General features: G+C 42.4%; 1 protein-coding gene across 1 annotated transcript in view; it reads right to left on the minus strand.

Moving 5' to 3' along the window:
• LOC132820605 (NXPE family member 3-like) overlaps positions 1–17,642 on the minus strand; it is a 54,791-nt gene that overhangs the window by 17,278 nt on the left and 19,871 nt on the right. The window contains exons 4-5 of the mRNA XM_060832810.1: positions 6,675–6,748; positions 958–1,161 (exon numbers count right to left, since the gene is read on the minus strand). Of these exons, the coding sequence (XP_060688793.1) occupies positions 958–1,161; positions 6,675–6,748 (278 nt within the window). The remainder of the gene's footprint in view (positions 1–957; positions 1,162–6,674; positions 6,749–17,642) is intronic.

Genomic DNA, 17,642 nt, shown 5'->3' on the forward strand with positions numbered 1-17,642 from the left:
CATATACGTGTGACGGTAAGGTTTACTCACATAGGCAGGAGCAGCAGGTAACGAGGTTACAATATTAAGAGACTCGGGATCGTGTCAATCTCTGATGTTGAGAAATGAGGAGATGTGTAACTCAGAAGGACTGTTGCCAAAAAAAAGTGCTGGAATGTGGAATTCATGTGAGACAGGAAGTACTCAATTATCTTTGCATACAGATGAGGAAGGACACCAGTTTGATTGGGACAACACATCCATCCTAGAACAAGCCTAACAGAGACATGCACGAGAATTCCTGGAAGCAAGGCATTCCAACCGGAACTCTATCAACAAACACATCAAGTTAGATCCCATCTACCACCTCCTGAGAAAAAGAACAGGAAATGAGATTACCACAGGAAATGATGTCACCACAAGAAACCACATTACCAACCCAAAGAAACCCAAACGTATAAATAGAAAGCAGGAATTATCAATAGTGCTTCACCTGGAGACCCATGGAAGATGTTATCTAGTAGGGTGATGAAACGTCTGGAAATGAACCTTCCAGCTCAGCAAGCAAACCTACATCCAGAACCTCAACCTGAGCTACAAATCTTCTCAAAAGTCATGAATAGCAGCTTACATTTACCTTCAAAATAGGAAAACCTTAGGGCTGAACATTTTGAGGGGGTTTGGTCTGGTCCATAACATCATCACCTGTAAGTTCCCCTCTAAGTCTCATCATCCTGGTTCAAATATATTGCCATTCCTTCACTGTTGTTGTAGTCCTGCAACTCTGTCCCTGATGGCATTGTAGGTCTACCTACAGGAAATGGACTGCAGAAATCAAGATAGCAGATCACCACCACCTTCTCAAGGGCAATCAGGTCCGGGCAATAACTGCTGGCCATCCAATGACACCATGGCTCACAAGTGAATGAAAAAAACTGTGATTAGACCAGAATAAACATGAGAAGCAACACACTTAACCTGGTACAAATTCTGTCAAATATTCAAACCACTGACGTATAGTGGAATCTCCAAAAATGTAGACACTTTTCCCACGGAGACAGTTTATAATAGTTGCAGGAGTGTTGAAACGCTGAATGTTGCAGCTTGTTGACATCCACTGATCCTGATAATAAAACCCAGATGGTGAAAGTAGAGGCTTCCCAGGGAAACATTTTCCAGGGTCTGCAGTTGAAAGAAAAGCCAAAATCATTGAAAGACACTGAAATCAATGGCCTTTTCTGTAGATGTCCATCATTCAAATGGTTCATGACAATGTCTGAAACAATGAGATTTCCAAACAATGGATTTCTACTGTGTCTTGAGACAGAAAAGTTTAAAAATAGCAAGAGAAAAATGATAACATTGTAACAAAGCAAACGTATGAATTAGGAGCAGGAATAGATCACTCAGCCAAAATAGGTTTTGCCTCATCTCTGTCTTGAATGAGTGGCCCCTTATTTCTAAGGTCCTGAAAGCAGAATTCAAGGCTTATAAAGAAAATTAAAAAGCAGGGCCTCGAGAACAGTAATGTCAGGATTACTCCGAGAACCATGTATTTGTAAGCATGGGAATATGAGGATCACTCAATTAAACATGTAAATAGAGAACTGGAGTAGAAGGGAGCATATCAGATGTTTGAAGCTTTTGGACTAGCTCTCTAGCAGCTGGGACCTATACAAGGTGGGTGGTTTACAAGACAAATGCAGAGGTAACTGCTTCTGGGTATAATCTCCTGTTGTTGATCCTGCTGATTTCCTGATGGGTGTTTGGTGAGTAGGACTGGGAATTGAATATTCGAAGTATCAACACTGAAGAAGAACAGAAAAGAAGGAAAAGGATGCCTTGGTGAAATGCATAACTTGGACTTTGAATTAAATAGCAATGTGGGGTGGGGAGAGGGAAGACTCCAGTTGTATTGTAAATTCAAAACTCAAAGCTAAAGCAGAAGGGAGGAGTGCAGGTAGGTGATGAGACTAATTGTTACCAGAAAACTAAAGGAAGGGACAGAATGTAAGAACATCTTAATGCACCAAATCAATTGAAAAAGTGTTGGGTAATTTGATAATAGAACAAATTTAAAGGCCTTGTATCTAAACGCACAAAGCATTCAGAATAAAATTAATGAGTTAACAGTGCAAATAGAGATGAGTGGGTATGATTTGGTGACAATTACTGAAACGTGGCTACAGGAACACCAGATTTGGGATTTGAATGTCCAACTGTACTCAATGTTTCAAAGGAGAGACAGGAAGGAAAGGAAATGAAGTAGTTTAGATTAGATTTACCTCCTGACATTAGATTAGATTAGATTAGATTAGACTTACAGTGTGGAAACAGGCCCTTCGGCCCAACAAGTCCACACCATTTGTTCGTAACGGATAGATCAGTGGGAAATTATAAAGTCACTGAAGATCTGAAGATCAAGACATAGCAGTCTAGGTCAGAATAAGAAATAACAAGGAAAGGAAGTCCTCTATCGCACTAATTCATAAATCCCAAAAGAGTAGTCCTGTAGTGGGGCTTAGCATAAACCAGGAAATACTGAAGGCTTATAAGGAAGGTACTCAATAATCATGGGAGATTTTAATAAACATACATCAAAATTACAGGGGTAGCAACAAGGGAGAGTTCATTGAACTTATTAGAGATTGTTTTTGGAGCAATATGCTATGGAACCAACCATGGAGCAGGTTATTCTAGACGTGGTATTATGTAATGAGGTGGGATTGATAAATGATTTCACAGTGAGGAATCCTCGAGAGAAGAGTGAATTTCAAATTCATATTAGAATTTCAAATTCAGTCTGAGGGAAAGGAATTGGACATTCCAAACAAGCATTCTGTGGTTAAACCTAAGTAATTACCTGAGCATGAGAGCATGTTTGATCTTACTGAACTGGAAGGTAGAACAATTGATGAGCAGCAGCAAATGTTTCAGAAGATACATCAATTGCTCCCAACTAAAACATATTCCAGACGGTTAGAAAGATGATAAGAGGAAGGATAAACATCCCTGGCTAAGGACAGAAGTTAAAGATAACATAAATACAAAAATTAAGACATGCCATATTGCAAAGGCCAATGGCAGCCTGAAAGATTGAGAAATTTCTAAAGATCAACCAAGGATTAATAAAAAAAAGCAAAGATAAGTTTTAAAAGAAAACTAGTGCAAATTATAAAACAAAAAGCAAATGAAACCTGATTCTAAAAAAACTTCTAGAAGAACAGAAAAGGAAAGGGGGTAGCTAAAGTGAATGTTGGTTCACTGGAGGATGAGATGGTGAGTTAATGGTGGGAAACACAAAATGGCAGAGATGTTTGAAAGAAGTCCACAGAGACCAGTACTCTGACACCAAGTCAACCTTTATTTACACATAGAGTGTGCTTAACAATGATCCAGCTCTCACAGAGGCAGTTCTCAGAGTGACAGGATGTCTGACACTCCTGTTTTTATCAGTCAGCCAGGGCTCCCTGTTTGAACCAGAACAACAGCCCCAATCAGGGAAATCATATTCTATTAGATTCACCTGGCTGACCTCACTACTACCACTAAACAATAAATCAATATTTTGTCTCAGTTTCCATGGTGGTACTATCCCAATAGCAACAGGTAATGCAGAGGTTATAGAAAGGGAGGAATTTAGAACAATCATCATGAGGGAAAAAGAACTGAGTAAAGTATTGGGATTAAATGCAAATAAATCTTCAGGATCTAATGGGTCTTAATAGAAGTAGCAACAGAGATAGTGGCTGTAATATTCCAAAACTCTCTGGATATGGCAAAAGTTCCAATGGATTGGAAACTAACAGAAAGCAGAGAATTGGGATCAAATGAGTCTAAAGGTTTTCCTTAGAGCCGAGGAGATTGAAAAGGGACATAATTGAGATGTATAAATTTATGAGGGGCATAGATAGGGAAAACAGGAAGTAACCTTTCTTCATTGATGCAGGGACCAATGACATAGATTTAAGGTAAGGACAGTAGATTTAGAGGGAATGTGAGGAAAAACCTTTTCACTCAGAGGGTGGTGGGAGCTCACTGTTTGCAAGGGTGGTGGAGGCAGAAACAGTCATAACATTTAAGAAGCATTTTGGTGTATTCTTGCAATACATAGACATTAAAGACTGGGGGCCAAATGCTGGCAAATGGGATTAGAAGAGTTGGGTGCTCGTCTCCGACTGACACAGATGAGATGGGCTGAAGACCCTTTCCCTATGCTGTTGACCTCCATGACTCTGTGACTTTGATAATTAGCTTCCGAAATCCTAATGATTCCAGATGATTCCACATGATTGGAAGCTTGCAAATGACACCACACTATTGATGAAAGGGGCAGGAGAAAAAGCAGGCAACTAAAGACTGACCAGCCATTCATCAGTGGTAGGGCAACTCTATTATAAAGGATGTGATAAATTGACATTTGGATAAATTAAGAGATAAAAATAAGAAGTTGGCCATAGTCAGCATGTGTTTGTGAATGGAAAATCATGTTTAATAAACTTGTTTGAGCTCTGAGGATATTACAAACAGAATTGATATTGGTGAGTGGATGGTTGGAGCATGTTTGGATTTTCAGAAGGCTTTGATAAGATTGCTTAGCAAAATTAAAGCACATGATAGCAGGTAAGATATTAGCACAGATTAAGGGTTGGTTAACAGACAAAGACTGTAGGCATTAATTGGTCAATTCTTGCAGAGGCAATCTGTGACTCATGTGATATCACAAGCATCAGTACTTGAGCCCTCCTGATTCACAATATTTTATCAATGATTTGGACATGGGGACCAAATGTAACATTTCCAAATTTGCAGATAATACAAACTTAAATAGGAGTGTATGCTGTGAGAAATACGTAATGTAACTTCAGGGATTTGGACAGCCTTAGTGATTGGGCAAGAGCATGGCAGATAGAAAAAAACAATGTGAACAATGTGAGATTATTCACTTTGGTGGGAAGAAAAGATGTGCAGAGATTTCTTAAATGGTGAGAGGTTGGGAAGTTTAGAAGCACAAAGAGACTTGTGAGTTCTGATCACTAAGTCATTGAAGGCTCATCTGCAGGTACAGTGAACTATTAGGAACGTTAGCCTTTATTACAAAAGGATTTGAGTACAGCAGTGGTTAGTCATGCTTGAATTAAATAAAGGAAGTGCAATGAAAGTTCACCAGACTTGTTCTTAGAAAGAAAGGACCATCCTATTAAGAGAGACTGAGCAAATTGATTTTATTCTTCCAGCATCAGTATTTCATACAGGCACCTTTTAAATTACAGGTTGTGGTACCTTGGATTTAGATAGATGTTATGTTGCCATCTTTCTTTAGAACAAATATAAATGGAGCTACACCAAACTGTGATGGTCCAAATGATAACATTTTGCTTCACTCCTCAAGGATGAGCGCACTGCATTTCCTTGGACAACCATTAATGAGGTTGCATCACCCTTAAGGTGTAACATTGTACCACCCTTAAAATTGCCAATTGTATCAGGATCATTTGGGTATAGGTGTTTGACATTATTGACTGAATTCAGTGCTGACATGTACGGCCTATTCCACAGTATTGAGTGTGGTTTGAATCTCATGAATTGTAATGACACAAGATCTGTGTATACGGCATTCAATATCTTGACTGCCCATGTGACATTGAGGCACTATAACGACACCACGACCTCCAAGCGAGGTTCTAGGCATTGACCTGTATGGCTAGCTATTTCCTTAGGGTGTTAGAGAAGGGCCTCCTGACACCCAAAGAAACTTCCTTCCACTTCCTGTCTACACCTGGTCTAAGGATTCCAACACTGCATTCAACAGCCTGGATCTCATTCCACAAACTGGAAGTTCTCTGTTCCTGCCACTCTGCCAGGAGGGATACTTTTTCTTAGAATGGTTCCTGCATGATAGTCTCTAGTAACTTCCTCAAAATTAAAGCAGTTTCCCTTTAGGAGCAGCAAGCTCAAGTCACGAATATCACTGGGCTCTGTTTCGAGCATTCAGCCAGCTAGAAGCAAGTATTGTGGTTGGCTACCTGCCCCAACAGGGCTAACCATGGCAAACAGTGAATCATAGACCTGAAAATAGGAGCTAATCAATTTTTAGCTTTCCATGTGCATTTTAATTCATTTATACTTACATGAATCTCTGTGGATAATTCTTCTCTATTAACATGCCAATATAACTGAAAGTTGGCAATGGGAAATGTTTTGGGGTTCATCTAGTATCCTATTGCCCTGGTAAGGCAGACTAGAGCGAGTTAAATAGGCTTATGGCATGGGTAGGGATACAATACAAAGTCTATGCAAAGGCGATGAGCGCACTAACCATTAACTTCATTGCAATATCAACAAGCCTCTTTCACTAGCAAAAGACACAAAGCATCATGTTGACTGGATTATATGGTTGACAATAGCCCTCCATGCAAATGGCAGCCATGATTTACTGGAACTCCAAACAGGGTCAACCTCTAACAGTGTGTCTCCAAACTTGCCCTCATGCTGCTATATTGTGCCGTTCAGTACAAATGGTTCTCTATTCTGTCACAGCCACTGGTTCCCCCTTTTAGAGCAAACTGATGCTTTGGAATATATTATCTTTACAGCAGCAAAGGATTACTGAAACATTCTTCTTACTCGTGTTCCATCTGACAGATAAAACATTTAATGTGACAATCATTGCAAATAAGTTATATTTCTCCTACCTGGACGAGGTGAAGGCTTTACAGTTATATAATCCAGATCACTGGGCGATACGGGTGTCTTGACATTGATTCCACTGAAAATACATTATTATCGTATGTTAAAATCATAGAGTCCATACAGTATGGAAGCAGACCATTCAGCCCATTAACCTTCTGCAGAGCATCCCACCAGACCCACTCCCCTATCCAATCCCTGAAACCCTACAGTCCCCATTGCTAATCCACCTAGACTGCACACCTTTGGACAATGGGAGGAAACTGGAGCACTCAGAGGAGACACAGGGAAAACGTGCAAACTCCACATAACCAGTGACCTGAGGGTGGAATTGAATTTGAGTTCCTGGTGCTGTGAGACAGGAGTGCGAACCACTGAGCCACTATGCTGCCCGTGCATTTGTTAAGGAATTGCATCCATAAACTGGAACGAGTGAAAATATCAGAAAACAGGGAGCACATGAATAAAAGCCGACATTTCATTGTTTGAAAACACAAATAGTGTTTCACTGAGTCCTCCTGAACACTTCAGCCATGACAGGTCCAAGGACCATTCCCTTTATCAATAATTGTATTCTGTCCCAGCTATCAGTGTCTTTTGTAGCTAGATTCAAACAATCATGGGTCAGTTAAATATGTGGACATCAAACACCACCTGAACAATTCATAATCAGCCTACTGTCTATAAGGAAGGAGGAATTTTATCTCCCTTAGCCTAATCGACAACAGACCAAACAGAAGAACATAAGAACCAGGAGCAGGAGTAGGCTGTCTGGCCCCTCAAGCCTGCTCCGCCATTCAATAAGATCATGGCTGATCTTTTCATGGCCTCAGCTCGACTTACCCTCCCTCTCACCATAATCCTTAATTAATTCCCTTACTGTACAAAAAATTATATATCTAAGCTATATATAAAAAAAAATCAATGAGGAAGCCTCAATTACTTCACTGGGCAGGGAATTCCATAGATTAACAACCCTCTGGGTGAAGAAGTTCCTTCTCAATTCAATCCTCTTGTCCTAGTTTCACCCATCATTGGAAACATCCTCTCTATTTCTATCTTATCTATTCCCTTCATAATTTTGTATGTTGCTATAAGATCCCCCCTCATTATTCTAAATTCCATTGAATGTAATCCCAGTTTACTCAGCCTCTCCTCATAAGCCAACCCCCTCAACTCTGGAATCAACCTAGTGAACATCTTCTGCATGCCCTTCTGGTGCCAGTACATCCTTTCTCAATTTAGGAGACCAAAACTGCACACAGTACTCCATGTGTGGCCTCACCAACACCCTGTACAGCTGCAACATAACCTCCCTGTTTTTAAACTCAATTCTTTAGCAATAAAGGATAAACTTCCATTTGCCTTTTTAATTATCTGTTACACCTGAAGACCAACCTTCTTTGATTCATGCACAAAGACACCCAGGTCCCTCTGCACAGCATCATATTGCAATTTTTTACCATTGTTATTCCTCTCAAAAGGGATGAGTTCACATTATAAACATGGTACTCCATCTGTCAGACCCTTGCCTACTCACTTAAACTATCTATGTCCCTTTACAAAGTTTCACAGTCCTCTGTACACTTTTGCTCTACCACTTATCTTAGTGTCATTCGCAAACTTTGACAACGCAAACTTTGTCGTTCCCAACTCCAAATCATCGATGTAAATTATGAATAATTGCAGATCCAACATTGATCCCTGAGGCACACCACTAGTCACTGATTGCCAGCCAGAATAGCTCTCATTTATTCCCACTCTTTACTTCCTGTTAGTTAACCAATCCTCTAGCCACACTAATACATTGCACATAATAACTTGCATCTTTATCTTATGCAGCAACCTTTTGTTTAGCACCTTGTTGAATGCCTTTTGGAAATCTAGATATACATATCTACTAGGTTCCTGTGGTCCACCATGTTCATAATGTCTTTATTGAATTCCAAAAGACTAGTTAATCATGACCTCCCCTTCATGAACCCATGTTGCATCTGTCCAATGGGACAATTTGTATCTATATGTCTTGCTATTTCTTCCTTGATGATAGATTCAAGTATTTTCACCATTACAAAAGTTAAGCGAACCAGTCTATAATTCCCCATCTTTTGTCTACCTCCCTTTTTAAACAGTGATGTCATATGTGTTGTTTTCCAATCTGCTGGAACAGTCCCAGCATCCAGTGAATTTTGGAAAATTATCACATTTGCTATTTCTCCTGCCATTTCTTTTAGCACCATGGGATGGATTCCATCAGGGCTAAGACACTTGTCTATCTTTAGTTCCCCATTAGCTTGCACAACACTACCTCCTCCATAATAGTGATTGTTTCCAGGTGCTCACCTTCATCTCCTTGTCAATTACTGACATGGTGTTTGTGTACTTCACTGTGAAAACCAATACAAAATACCTGTTCAATGCCTTGGCCATTTCCTCATATCCCATTACTAAATAGCCCTTCTCATCCTCAAAAGGACCAATGTTTACTTTAGCCAGTCTTTTTTGTTTTAAATATTTATAGAAACTTTTGTTCTCTGTCTTTATATTCTGACCTAGATTTTTTTTTCTCTCATAATCTACATTACTTTTCTTTATAGCTCTTTCTGTGATTTTCTGTTTCTCTGTTGATCTTTAAAGCTTTCCCAATCTTCTAGTTTCCCACTAATCTTGGCCACTTTGTATGCATTCTTTTTCAATACAATAGCCTCTCTTATTTCTTTAGACACGCAAGGCAGATTACACCTTTTCCCTCTTTCCTTCCTTTTGGCTGGTATTTACGTTTTGATGAGCACTTTGACAAATTGATTTGAAAGTCCTCCACTGTTCATCAACTGTCCCACCATAAAGATTTTTCTTCCAGTCTACTTTAGCCAACTTCTCCCTCATCCTATTGTAGTCTCCCTTGTTTAAGTACAGGACCCTAGTATTGGATTTTATCTTCACATTCTCCATCTGTATTCTAAATTCAACGATATTGTGATCGCTCCTTCCTTTAGGAACCCTAACTATGAGATCATTAATTATTTCTGTCTCATTACACAGGACCAGATCTAGGATAGCTTGCTCCTTCATCGATTCCATCACATACTGTTCAACAAAACTATCGCAGATAAATCTAATGAACTCCTCCTCAAGGCTATCCTGATTGAAATGGTTCGATTGATCAATATGTAGGTTAAAATCCCCCATGACAATTGCCGTACCATTTTTACAGGCATTAGTTACCTCTTTGTTTATTGCTCACCCCAATGTTATTATTATTATTTGATGATCTATAGACTATGCACATCAATGACGTTTTCTTCTTAAAATTTCTAATTTCTACCCAAATGGATTCAACCCTATTTTCCATGGAACCTTTATCATCTCTCATCACCGCCCTGATGTCATTCTTAAATATCAGAGCTACACCATTTCCCTTACCTTCCTGACTGTCCTTCCAAATAGTCTGATAGCCCTGGATGTTGAACTCTCAGTCATGACCATCATGCTATCATTTTTCCACAATGACTATTAAATCACAATCATTCGTCATGATTTGTGCTGTTAACTCATTAACCTTGTTACGAATGCTATGAACATTCAAGTAAAGTACCCTTTTGCTAGTTTGGTACCCTCTTTTTAAATTCTAAATGACATGCTTGCCCCTTCTATTTCACCCCAATGCTAATTAATGCTACAATTCTCCTGGATAGCACCCATCTGACATAACAAGATTCCATATTCTAAATGTGTTGCTGGAAAAACGCAGCAGGTCAGGCAGCATCCAAGGAACAGGAGATTCGACGTTTCGGGCATAAGCCCCTTCTTCAGGAATGGAGGAAGAGAGATTCTTCAAGGAAGGCATCCTTGCAAGAGGATTCGCAGGAGGTTAAAATTTTCAAGGAGAAAGTGAGGACTGCAGATGCTGGAGATCAGAGCTTAAAATATGTTGCTGGAAAAGTGCAGCAGGTCAGGCAGCAGGAGGAAGAGAGCTCCTGAAAAAGGGCTAATGCCCGAAACATCGAATCTCCTGTTCTTTGGATGCTGCCTGACCTGCTGCGCCTTTCCAGTAACACATTTTCAGCTCTGATCTCCAGCATCTGCAGTCCTCACTTTCTCCTCCATATTCTAAAACCTAACTGTAGCAAACAGAATAAAAACATCACTGACTAAGCTACATTTTTTCTGGGCAACTTATATTCAAAGCTACTAAACAGAGCTTTCCTATTTTACTTTGAAACACAACCAAAAAAATCTACTTCATAAATACACTTACACCGTCCTTTCGGTTGTCATTTGATTTCTGGATCCAATTCAAAATTCCACTCTGGTCATTTTCTATTCTGGTAACCGCAGAACTGCTTATCGCACTGAAGTTTTTTTTATCCCCTGGAGATTCTCCCTCTCAAGTAAGCTGAGTCAATCTTCCAGGTTTATTCTAAATACTCATGAATTTGATCTTTTCAAACCGAGTGCAAGCACCCACCCACAGTTCTGTGCAATGAATCATGTAGATTGTCAGCTGATAACCTCTCTCTTTTTCTCTCTGTTTCTCTCTCTCCCCTGCACACCTCCAATCCTGGCAAACTGAAACCTATGAAGGTCTATCATATTTTGGACAAACTTGCAACCCAATACTTCCATGGTTTCACAACTCTCTTTCTCTCAAAGTCTGTTACTATGGCCACATGCTTCATATAGACTTTCTATCCCGGTAAAAATGCTGAATAGCTCTTCCTTAGACCCAACCTTGGAAGCAAATGAACAGTTTAAAAGCATGATCATTTATAACTTGGCATCTTCAACATTTTCCTGGGAACTGAGAGTCTAGCAATCTAACCTCTGGAAGAACAGGTACTGCTGCCATAGTCTCCACGTGAGAACATCTTACATGTTTTTTCCAGTCAAGCAGCCTCGGCCTTTAAAATAACAGCTCACAGGCTGGAATCGCATCACCAAATCACCCTTCAGTTACAAGTGCACAGTACATGGGCTCTGACCAGCTACCTCAAAGCTAGGCCCTAGAATGAGGAGACTTTCCTTAGAATGACAACAGGAGAAAATGAAGACTGGAAATGCTGGAGATCAGAGTTGAGATGTTTCCAGTAAACATAAAAGCCCTTCATCACCAAAACGTTGATCCTCCTGCTCCTCGGATGCTGCCTGACCTGCTGTGCCTTTCCAGCACCATACGTTTGAGACTTTCTGATGCTGCTGTTTATAATTGTCAGCTAGGGCTCCTTGATTGGCCCAGGTGAACAATCCAATCAAGGATCTCAGGCTACCAACCCCAGTCAAGGATCTCATAACCAATGGGATCCATTTGGCCAGGGTTCCAAACATGACATCCCTCCCCACTACGTCCAGAGATATAGATCTCTTGCAACTTCTCCTTGGGACATTTTTGTACCTTGTACAGTTCCTCTGACTTGGAATCTAACCATTTTCTCCACGTATTTGTTCAGAACTGCCTCACCCGCCTTCGCCTCTGAGCTTACTTTTACAATCAGGACTCCTGCCCACCTTCCGAGGACCCCTTTGCCCGCCTCCAACACTCCATCCACCTGGACACCCCGTGGTAGCCTAATATCCACCCTCGACCTCTTCATTTCCAACTGCCGCCGAGACATTAACCGCCTCAACCCGTCTACCCCCCTCCTCCACTCCAATCTCTCACCCTCACAATGCGCAGCCCTCCACTCCCTATGTTCCAATCCCAACGTCACCATCAAACCAGCAGATAAAGAAGATGCAGTGGTAGTTTGGTGCACTGACCTCTACACCGCTGAAGCCAGACGCCAACTCAAAGACACCTCCTCTTCCTCCTACTGCTCCCTCGACCATGACCCCACCTCCCCCATCACCAAACCGTCATCTCCCAGACCATACATCACCTCAAGAGATCTCCCACCCACAGCTTCCAACCTCATAGTCCGGGAACCCCGCGCTGCCTCCTTCCCAAGATCCACAAGCCCAACCACCCTGGTCGACCCATTGTCTCAGCATGCCCCTGCCCCACTGAACTCATCTCCACCTACCTCGATACTGTCCTATCCTCCCTAGTCTAGAAACTCCCACAGATGTTTGAGACACCACCCACGCCCTCCACCTCCCCCAAGACTTCTGTTTCACTGGCCCCAATGCCTCATCTTCATCATGAACATCCAATCCCTCTACACCTCTATCTGCCATGACCAGGGCCTCCAAGCCCTCCATTTTTTCCTCTCCTGACGTCCCCAACAGTACCCTTCCACCGACACTCTCATTCGCTTGGCTGAAATGGTCCTCACCCTTAACAATTTCACCTTCAAATCCTCCCACTTCCTCCAGACCAAAGGGGTAGCCATGGGCACACGTATGGGCCCCAGCTATGCCTGTCTCTTTGTTGGATATGTAGAACAGTCCATCTTCCGTAATTACACCGGCAACACTCCCTGCTTCTTCTTCCGCTACATTGATGACTGCATTGGCGCCACCTCGTGCTCCTGCGAGGAGGTTGAGCAATTCATCAACTTCACCAAAACATTCCATCCCGACCTTAAGTTCACCTGGACCATCTCTGACACCTCCCTCCCCTTCCTGGACCTCTCTATCTCCATTAATGACAACCAAGTTGACACTGACATTTTTTACAAACCCACCGACTCCCACAGCTATCTGGATTACACCTCTTCCCACCCTACCTCCTGCAAAAATGCCATCCCATATTCCCAATTCCTCCACCTCCGCCATATCTGCTCCCAGGAGGACCAGTTCCACCACAGAACACACCAGATGGTGTCCTTCTTTAGAGACCGCAATTTCCCTTCTCACGTGGTTAAAGATGCCCTCCATTGCATCTCGTCCACATCCCGCCCCTCCGCCCCCAAACCCCACCCCTCCAACCGTAACAAGGACAGACCGCCCCTGGTGCTCACCTTCCACCCTACCAACCTTCGCATCAAGCAAATCATCCGACGGCATTTCTGCCACCTCCAAACAGACGCCATTACCAGGGATGTATTTCCCTCCCCACCCCTTTCCGCCTTCCGCAAAGACTATTTCCTCCGTGACTACCTGGTTAGGTCCACGCCCCTCAACAACCCACCCTCCCATCCTGGCACCCTCCCCTACCACCGCAGGAATTGCAAAACCTGCGCCCGTACCTCCTCCCTCACCTTTATTCAAGGCCTTAAAGGAGCCTTCCACATCCATCAAAGTTTTACCTGCACATCTACCAATATCATTTATTGTATCTGTTGCCCCCGGTGTGATCTGCTCTACATTGGGGAGACTGGACGCCGCCTACCAGAGCGTTTTAGGGAACATCTCTGGGACACCCGCACCAATCAATCCCACCATCCTGTGGCCCAACATTTCAACTCTCCCTCCCACTCTGCCGAGGACACGCAGGTCTTGGGCCTCCTTTACCGCCGCTCCCTCACCACCTGATGCCTGGAGGAAGAACGCCTCATCTTCTACCTCAGAACACTTCAACCCCAGGGCATCAATGTGGACTTCACCAGTTTCCTCATTTCCCCTTCCCCCACCTCACCCAGCTCCAACCTTCCAGCTCAGCATCATCCTCATGACCTGTCCTACCTGTCAATCTTCCTTCCCACCTATCCACTCCACCCTCCTCTCTGACTATCACCTTCATCCCCATCCCCATTCACCCATTGTACTCTTTGCTACCTTCCCCCACCCTCGTCCCTGACCTATCACCTCCATCCCCACCCCCATTCACTTATTGTACTCTATGCTACTTTCTCCCCACCCCACTCCCCTCTCATTTATCTCTCCACTCTGCAGGCTCCCTGCCTCTATTCCTGATGAAGGGCATTTGCCCGAAATGTCGATTTTCCTACTCCTTGGATGCTGCCTGACCTGCTGTACTTTTCCCGTACCGCTCAAATCTAGACTTTGGTTTCCAGCATCTGCAGTCCTTGTTTTTACCTGAACACAAACCCTGACCCTCACATCAAACTTCCTTACCAGGCGTTAGCCACCTGGCCTCCTGGACAGTGTGCTAACTAGTACATGTACACACTGAAAATAAGGGCCCATTGCTGAATTCAACCAGAAGTTATAGGCAGCACCAACATGTCTTCCCTGAAGTAAATTGTCCCTCTCACTCACAGAAGGCATGTGGCCAGTGTTGGTATTCCTACTGCCACCACCCCCTCTCCCCCAGATCTAGGAATATCAGGTTTAACCTGGTGCAGAGTCTTCTCCCCATCAGCAACTCTGCAGGAACTATCCTGTGATTGCGAGAGGGGTGGTCCTATAATTGAACAGGAATCAGGTCAGTTTGGTATTGAGTGCAACTGTAGGCTGTTTCTTTCAGCCTGTTTTAATGTTTGGACTGCTCTTTCTATCAGATCATTGGATGATGGATGGTATGGAACTAGCTGAACATGCAAAAATGCCATTCGACGTCAGGAAATAAGCATGCGTGACTAATGACTTTGGGAGTCTCTGTATTGCAAATGATGCTCGCAGCTTTCAATCATCATTCCTGAGTTTGCTGAATAAACTTTATCTACGTCTAATCACTTTGAATGGGCATCCACGATGATCAGGAACATTGAGGCCTTGAAGGGACCATCATAGTTGACGTGCTACCCAGACATTCCCACAGATGTAGGGGCTCTGCCAATGGTAATTCTTGTTCTTGTTGGCACTCTGGGCCCTCCCCTCCAATGCAGCTCTGTCAGCATCTAATCGATAGCTTCTTGCTAGATCTTCATCTTGGAAGGCCCTGGTGGAGATCAGCCAGTATCTGGCATTGACCTTTACTTGGGATAATCACTTTTGCTCCTCACAGTAAAATGGCATCCTCGATGGTGATCTGGTTTTGTGGGTCCAGAAAGATTTCAGTCCTGGTTGTGATGGCTGTTCTGTTTCCCTCTTCACCACTAGCTGTTTTAGTTTTGCTAAGGTGGGATCTTTTGGTGTCCATAGGTGGATATTGTCAGCGGTGACCAGAAGGGTGCCCAGGAAGTTTAAAACCAGAACAGACTCTTCCAAGGCAGGCACCATCGAGGGAGTATCTGCGAGTGGGAGGAGCCTCAAGGCATCCACGTTAGCCACTTGGCCTCCTGGACAGTGTGCTAACTAGTACGTGTACACACTGAAAATAAGGGCCCATTGCTGAATTCAACCAGAAGTTATAGGCAGCACTAACATGTCTTCTTTAAATAGCCTCATCAGGAGATTGTGGTCTATTACTATTACAAATATAAATCCATAAAGGTGTTGGTGGAACTTTTTCACACCAAAGATGGCTGCCAAATTTATAGTTGCATCAGCAAAAGCCCACGAAGCATACGCTGTCAGGCACTCCTCTCCATTAGACCACTGGTCAGCTAACACTACCCCTATATTGTATGGGCAGGTACTGCATGTCAGCAATACCTCTTGCTTGGGATCAAAGCAGGTCAACAACTTAGATGACGAAAGCTGCTTTTTCACTTCCCTGAAGGCTACTTCTTGGCCATGTGACCATTTCAATGCTGACCCTTTTTCATTAGCAGGTGTAAGGGTACCAAGATGGAAGCCAGTTTGGAGCTGTGATGGTTGCTTGCCTGCAGACAATGGGTAGTCAATTAAAGTGGAAAACTAAGTCATCCTCAAGTGCAGCAGCTGCAAGAGAGATCTCACTTTAGTCATTTTTAATTTCAACAGTTTCTCTCCTTAAGTGACACTTCCCTCTGTTATCTATATCAGCAGACCTCAACTCAGTGTTTGAATTCTTTATTTGGCTCCCCAGAACCAGAAGCTCTTTAATTGAAGGCTCTCTGTCACTAACTGGTCAATCTGCAAAGTGTTTTCTCTGATAATTGTTAATACAACAGGGCAAGGTCAAGATACAGACTTGATTCTGTGGTGCAGGGATCCTGATCTCAAACAAAAGATTCGGCCCCAGTAATTATGCTAACTGCTCTGTAAATATTCTGGTTTCTTTCTCACTTTACTTAAGGTGCAGGGTGATGTGTGTAATTTTCTGTGGAAGATTAGTTAGGACATCTGCCTTGGCCTCACTTCCCTCTTTTCAAACAATGTTAAACTTCTAATAGCTAATTGGAGAAAGAAAAGATCACAAGTCAAACTTTAAGTTTATTCCTAAACTGAAATATTATGGATGTATATCTCCTAAATTCACAACCCACCGTGAATTCCCTGTTTTCCTTCTACTTCCTTTTTAAATAGTGTGGTTATCATTTCCTTTGACAGCCACGTTTGGGGCACATTTCCTATTTTTTTTGTATCAGACAAGAATGAGCAATTGTTGCAGTTCCTTGTTACGGTCTTTAAATGTTTGCCATTGCCTGTCCACCATCATCCCTTTAAAATGTTTTCCCAACTTACCATAGTTAAAAATCGCACAACACCAGGTTATAGTCCAACAGGCTTATTTGGAAGCACTAGCTTTTGGAGTGCTTCTCTTTCATCAGTTATCTACTGGAGTTGGATCATAGGACACAAAATTTACAGAAAAAGATTATAATGTATGTAAATTTGCTCATTAAGCTGGAATATTTGGTTTCAGACATTTTGTCACCATACTAGATAACATCATCAGTGAGAGTATCTGGTGAAGTGCTGATGGTATGTCTCCCCTCTCTATTTATAGGTCTTGGTTTCTTAAGGTGGATGATATCATTTCCAGTTGATTTTTTAAGGGAAAGTAGATAGGATCTACATCGGTGTGTTTACTGATAGCGTTAAAATGCCATGTCTCTAAGAATTCTCGTGCGTGTCTTTGTTTCACCTGTCCTAGGATGTGTGTGTTGTCCCAGTCAAAATGGTATCCTTCTTTGTCTGTACGTATAGAACCTAGTGATAGTGGCTCGTGTCTTTTGGTAGCTAGTTGGTGTTCATGTATTCTGTACTCATGTAACCCCCGTAGCAGGTTTCCTGCTTGTTTGTCTGATTTTTTTTATATAGTTCTTGTTTGGCATTTTCAGTAAGAACAGAGAAAATGGTAAAACAGGGGTTGGTGTGGCACT

This window comes from Hemiscyllium ocellatum, chromosome 12, assembly GCF_020745735.1.
Source record: "Hemiscyllium ocellatum isolate sHemOce1 chromosome 12, sHemOce1.pat.X.cur, whole genome shotgun sequence".
NCBI classification, from domain to species: Eukaryota; Metazoa; Chordata; class Chondrichthyes; order Orectolobiformes; family Hemiscylliidae; genus Hemiscyllium; species Hemiscyllium ocellatum.